The sequence below is a fragment of the Pagrus pagrus genome (assembly GCF_965226575.1).
Source record: "Pagrus pagrus genome assembly, chromosome: 17".
NCBI classification, from domain to species: Eukaryota; Metazoa; Chordata; class Actinopteri; order Spariformes; family Sparidae; genus Pagrus; species Pagrus pagrus.
In genome coordinates this window covers 27,734,073-27,741,000 of record NC_140201.1, presented here as the reverse complement: position 1 = coordinate 27,741,000, position 6,928 = coordinate 27,734,073, and the positions used below count along the sequence as shown (strand labels likewise).

The window sequence follows — 6,928 nt, the reverse complement described above, 5'->3', positions numbered from 1 at the left end:
CAGGGGGGCCAACTGACATAAATGTTAGCAATAAAAAAAGTTGCAAAGATATTTGAGGAGAGTGTTGTTAGATGTCTCTCATCACAATGCATTTGTCAATAATGATTACAGGACAACAGGTATGCCAATTCTAAAACTTGTAATGCCATGTACAGGACAAGATGCTGAAACAGTCATGTTTCAAGTAAATATGCAATATGCAAGTGCAATATTAAATATTCACACATTTTTGTCATGAAGATTGGGTTCAATGTGTTCTGTAGACCAAATCACTGTCATGTTGCACAACAGTCACTTCCCTGTAGACAACTGGTAGCTAATTTGCGGTACGTAGAGATTTCTGTTGTCATTTTCAGCCGCAACTCTCACATTAGAAGATATAGTTAAACACAGTGGTCTGACCTATCTTGCTTATTTTATGTGCTGTGTTGCTTTGCTAGCTAGCAATGTTGCTTTGCATCTCAGACTAACTGCTAGTTTGGGGTAAACTCAAACTGTCATTACTTTGAACAAACGGGCAAATTAGGCCTTAAACCTAACATCAGTGAAATATTTGTAATGAGATATTGAAGCATCAAACATGCATTTTAGATAATGGAAAAGACAATTAAATTGTAAGTAAGCCGATGTGTGATGCAAGGGTTCACTACCTGGAAGTTATTGTAAACAAACATGGTGATTGGTTCTATACCAGAAATAATATATCAGGGCTACACATTACTCAAAACAAGTGGGATCTTTTAACATTCTTTAGAAGCACCTTAGCCTCAGTAATAAACTTTTCATGAGCTTTTACCAAAAAAATATCAATAAATAATTAACTCAAGGTCAAGGAGTTAAGATATTGTTTTTAAAGTTTAAAGTTCTATTTTCAAAGACAATACTGAATTTACATACTCATAGACATATAATTTTGATGAACTTTTTGACAGGGAGGTTCTTGACTTTTGGGAACTGTAGTGTAAGCTCAAACGTACTTATTACCTTTTTAGAGCTTTCAACTCATCTCATGGTCTTTAGTAAATTCTAATATCCTATCAGTATAAAGAGCACACTGCAGTTTGGATTTAAGCTACATCATTCTCAGTCCCTCTGGATTTGCAGTCAATATAAATGCACACAGTGTTTCTAAAGTTTAGAATCTGAGACGATAAACTAGTACACAGTGGAGGAACATGACTGTACACTTAGCTCCAGTAAAAGCAACCACCACTGGTGTCTGTATGTTTAACTCTGTTTTCCCTTAGTAAGTGGCCAGCCTCACCCTTTTATCTTCTTTAGTGGACAGTTTGTCAGTTACACATAGACCTGCACCCTGTTGCTCTGAACTGATCATCAGCTGCACTGACAATATAAACAAACAAAACACTGATTACATCACCATCCTTTTGTAGCTTTATTCCAAGTGAACAAAGTGGATGAAACACAGATATGAACACCCTGCTAAAGACATGGGAAGAGAGAAACCTGGGAACAGGACCCAACATATTTTTTATATATGAAAAACGCTTCTTTTGAAGCAATATTTAATTTCTTTCACTTTCAGAATTGTACATAATTCTGTCAGTGTCCTTTTGAAAGTCAGGAAAAGGACCATTAAAGTGCATTCAGACGCCGGCTTGGATGAACATGTGAATGTGTCGTGACGTCACATATAGGTGAGTCTGGCTTTGACACCAACCTGGCTCTGAGGGCTGATGCTCGACAGGCAGCTGAGGATTATTTATGCTGAACCAACTGGGCCTGTTAATCAACAGAACAACACAATACACATTTACAGGGAGCTATTTCGGTGATGAAGTCACAGCCTCCCCCAGCCAGTGTCACCTTTTACAGCCACACCAGGATAACTGATAGTTCTCTGTTGTTGAAATCACAAATTTTGTCATTAACTGTTTACTCATGGTTTATCTACTTTCCTTACATTTGTTCCTCTATGACTAGAATAAGTAGCCAACTACAGAGCCTTTTATTACAGTTAATATTACGCATTACATGACACTTTAAGTTTTCTTCAGAGTCACTGAATAAATTAAAGATTTTAGATGTTGATGGAATAAAAACTGAAGAAAAATGTGTTGGGCTAAATCCACTGCTGAAAAATAAAATGCAATTAAATTAGCTTGACAAAAATACGTAAGCAACAGTAGCTATCTAACAAGCATGGTAGCCAAATCATGGTCATCAACAGCAGCAATGAAGTTATTTCAATGTAAGTGAGTGAGTTAACTTCTGTTAGCTAACAAAATGAAATCTAACTTGCTATTAGTTCAAATTAATTTATGGTAGCTCACTAAGCTAACATTTTAAGAACGTGTTATGTGAGTGATCAAAATATTTGAAATTACTCCAGATATTCCATTTGTTAGCTTGTTAGCTAGAATAAAACCTCACTGCTATTTTGTCACTGAAATATTTCCTTAGCAACACATATAAAATTGTCAAGTGACATTAAGGATTTTAGTGGCATCTTTTGTTAAATGAAAAAGGGTTTGGTAGAACAATGTGCTTCTATTCCTTTAAGTAAAGTAAATAATTTGAAAAAGTATAATTTTTATCATGATATTAAACCTCAGTTATCATATCAGCACCATTACAGAAATAATTCAAATGATACCCAGCAAGCTAACATTCCTTTACTACTGTTAGCTCACTAGCTTGCTCGTCAGGTGTCAAACAACAGAGACAGGCTGACTTATATTGCCAATAACAGTAGCATATTTCTGATTGTTGTTTTCTCTAAATTACCTAAATCATGTCTTTGGCATTTATGCACTTGTTATTTAACAACAGTAATTATTAGCTGTTGCATGGTCTGCAGATGCGAATAACTTATACTCGTGTTGTAGAGGTAATGCATTAATTACTGCAACAAGTCTCCAATCTGGACAGGAGGAGCAATCAGCCATGCCCTGGCCTCGAAAAAGTGTGCCTGCACTGCATTATGGTCTTTGGAGGACACTATTCTGCTATTGATATCACGTCATTATAAGGTGATAATTCATAAAGAAATCCTTGCCCCTTTTCATTCAGAAGGATTTACACCAAAACTCAATGTTAGATTTGATTAACATGTTCTGCTATCAATGTGGATGTGAACATCATGTGACAACATGTTTTAGGGCCATTGTGTATCCTGTTCCAGTCAGTCATTACTCTTCATGTAAACTTGAAGACCAAACTCCTATAGGGCAACATGGTTATAAAATACTTGTCACTTTATTGACTTATGCAATTTGCTCTAAATGGTCCTGTCTGCAAACTCATCACAAGCTTTGGTAAATACAAATATAAAGATTGATTGTTTCCAAACAAATAAGCAGCATATATTCTAACAATTAAAATAAAATAGAGAAGTCAAAGCTAATTTTGCACTTTTAAGAGTTCAGTGTAAACTTCATAGCTTGCTGTTGTACAGCATAATACTGGACTTTCTTTAGATTGACTTGTTGCCGATTGCATTATTTAAAAACAAAGCGCACTCGGCAAAATCAATCCCACTGTCCTCTGTGGCAGCCAAACACTGGCTGACCTGAACAAACAGTTCCACTCAATGGACAAACTCAGCCAATGAGACTTCGAATTACAGCCAAATGACCTGTCACAATGGACCAGCAGACTATACGCTGCTTACAGTAGTCCTTGTGAAGCTTAAGATCAAGCTCACGTTATATTTCCCACTGGTACAGCGCATCATCTCTTCTTCTTCTGTTGCCGCAGCATCTTTCTCCTCTTCATAATCATGGCGTGCAGCTTCTCCAGACCTTCCTGTAGTCCCTCTCCGATGATAGCACAAGCAGGCTGAAGGTGCCAGGGTGTGGCTGTGCTCAGCTCTCCCAGAGCCAACATGCTCTCCATCTCAGCCAAACTGAGGGAATTCCTCAGGTCCTGTTTGTTAGCCACCACCAGAACAGGCACGCCCTGGTTCTCTGCCAGCCGCGTGATCTTGTGCAGCTCTGTTTTGGCTTCCTCAATGCGCTCAGCATCCACTGAGTCCACTACGAACACAATGCCATCAGCACAACGTGTGTATGAGCGCCACAGAGGCCGCAGCTTCTCCTGACCTCCTACATCCCAGAAATGGAAGGATGCATACCGTCGGCTACCTGCGAGTGACACTTTGATCTTCTCCGTGTTGAAACCTTTAGTTGGGACAGTGTTCACAAACTCATTGAAACGCAGGCGGTACAGAACAGTGGTCTTCCCTGCACAGTCCAATCCTAGAATGACAATGTGGAGCGCCTGTAAGGGCGGCAGGAATGGGAAGTGCAAGTGATGATCTGATAATCCGTTCCCCATCTTGGTATAAAGAGCAGGAAGAATTGTCACCAAATAATATTCGCTTATTCCACAGGGACTGCAGCGGGAGCCTGGGGAGAAAAGGGGGTGGGTCAAGACCGTATGCATAAAGACTCAAAGCACACAAACACCCAGCACTCTTTTGCTTTACCACACCCAACAAGTGAATATCCTTCTCCCCTTTGGACTACACATCCTCACATTATCCTGGCACTGAGAGATGAATGAGAAATAACACCGTAGGGTGGATAGCAGCACATTTGCACCACAGCAGCCAACGGAATTCATATGCTAATTCCTATTCACTACGTGAATCTGTAAACAGGATGAGGGGTTTTGAATTATAACCAAATCCCAGATTCAACCATCATCCAGTGCTCAGTGACGGGCAGATCAGAGGAGGGCTATTTTTTAACAACGGAGCAGACTGATATGGAGATATAACAAAAAAGGCGTTGCTCGGCAACATCGCCTTCTCGCATGCTCAAAGGACACGGCGAACTTCAATTCTAAAAATCTGAATATAATAAAACCTTAGCGATTAGCGATACACAAGAATCGTAAAATATAATCCCTCAGTTGTAACAAATCATACAGATGTTATGGTATATTCGGCATACATATGGCCCTCGTAAATGCATTCACTTGCAATAAAATCATGAGTTTTGTAATTGGTTTACAGCGACTGCTCCCGTCCCGTCCACTGAGAATTGTTGAGGGAGAGTGAGGATACTGTACACACGTGAATTGTCAAAGTGGCCATTTAAATGAAATTCACAGTAACTCTGCGTATAAGATTTGACCCGAATTGCAGAGCAATCAATGGCATGAAAGAAATATCTATACTTTTTTCGATATGACAGGTAAAAGCTGGCGTTATATCCGAGGAGAGTCAGTCGCGTTTATTTGCAAGTTTTTTAAATGGAGTCTGGCGCGTACTTTTCTCCAAGTCCTACGCTAGACCGGACCAGACTGGACTCGCGGCTATGATGCCAACAAGTGTTGAAAAATCATAAAAGTTAAACTGGTTTTATTTGGCCCAGTGTGGCTGACAGGGCCTGCATATAATATAACGTTAGTGAAACGCAACGTTAGCCAACATGGCACAGACTAGTGGTTGACTGTATTTCATTCAGGCAAATTTTATTTTAGCTGCCTATACCGTTAAATATCATTTTGACAGCTGTTGTGTGTGTTCTACAGTGAAAAGGAAAGGAAACTTACCTTCGCCAACAAGGTTAGTCCATTACAAACTGTCTATGTCCAGCAGCGCTGCGCTCGCCTTTCTCTTTTTGATCATGTTCTCACTCATTAAGACATCTGTCTGAAAGGACTCCCCTATGTGTTCATCAGCGGCGTCAAGCACGACAGAGTAAACGATACCATTTCCGCCAACGATTTTCAAAATAAAGCCCTTGCTGTGTTACTGAGGCTGCATCCAAATGTTCGGACTTTGCGGGCGTGTTCGCGGGAAGTCCGCGAGTCTTGAGGGCCGTCCAAACCCACAATTTATCCGGCCCACAACGGCTCTCAAGCGGACTCGCTTTAGACTTCCAGAGAGTCAACAATTCATTGCGATGGTCGTGGCGTTGTAGAACTTATTATAAATGTGTTAAGCGGTTACTTTATTTAAAACGTTGCTTGAATCGTCTAAGCCAGAAAAAATATATATCCACATCATGATACAGAAATATGTAGGAGTAAAGGTTATAGGTATAGCTTATAGGGATAAGCAAATTGATTTTATTTTTGTTGTCTTTAGGGCTGTCTATCAGTGGTATATTTTCCTCGCGGATAACGCATTTGCGGAGTTGACGAGATGACTGTGGGTACTTCTCATTGCACTTAAACTGTTTCCACGTTTCCCTCACTTGCCTCCTCTCCTTACGTCTTAGTCCCGCCCATCGAGGATTCGTGGAGAGACGCGAGGAGACCATGGGATTAAAAGGACAGGACAGGATCTGTTTTAAGACTTCACCTTCACCTATAATCTGATCATGTGGACAGGCTGCAATTTCCAAATTTACGTAGCACTTTTATTTTGAAGGAGTGATGAAAATTCTTCGTTTCTCACTCGGGTGACTTGACGCAACCCTATTTCGCGGTCTGATTGGCGGTGAACAACGCCTGCCGCGGTCACGCGCACACGTGAAGGTGCATAAACAGACGCTCACACACGTCAGCTGTTTCTGTCACTCCAACAGTGGAGACCTCCAAAGAAGTACAAATTGAATTGAGGCCACAAGCCATTTTTTTCTTTCTTACATTTAGTGTCTCATATTTTTAGATAGGTCTACAGAAGACCTGTCCTATTTATGAATACTCTTCAATTTGGTTCACTACACTGTCAGGCTACGTCTTGACTCATTTGCATACTGCAACAGTGATTGGATGTTTACTGAGGGCTAAGGGGAGGGAGGGGTGTGTGTGTGTGTGTGTGTGTGTGCAGCCTGTGAATACATGCACAGCGGAGGGATAGAGAGATGAGAGGGAAGCTGATACTGTATCGTGTGTGTCCCTTTTTCGGCTGCTGCAGATAATTTTGTCAACTTGTAATAATATATTAATTTTGTGAGTATATTAAAATCTGCTTTCTCAATTTCTAAAATTTAGATTTGAGGGGGCAAGA

The 6,928-nt window shown here is 40.2% G+C and overlaps 1 protein-coding gene across 1 annotated transcript; it reads right to left on the bottom strand.

The window, feature by feature from the left end:
* Positions 1–1,383: 1,383 nt before the first annotated feature.
* On the bottom strand, positions 1,384–5,810 carry LOC311272375 (ADP-ribosylation factor-like protein 4A). Its single transcript, XM_084378738.1, has 2 exons — positions 5,524–5,810; positions 1,384–4,370 (listed from the first exon to the last, which is right to left on the bottom strand). Exon 2 carries the CDS (start codon positions 4,297–4,299, stop codon positions 3,694–3,696), a length of 606 nt encoding a protein of 201 aa, XP_084234864.1. The 5' UTR covers positions 4,300–4,370; positions 5,524–5,810; the 3' UTR covers positions 1,384–3,693.
* Positions 5,811–6,928: the final 1,118 nt, after the last annotated feature.

Coding starts and splice junctions, on each gene's coding strand:
- LOC311272375 (XM_084378738.1), bottom strand. CDS start 4,299: ATGGGGAACGGATTATCAGATCATCACTTGCACTTCCCATTCCTGCCG.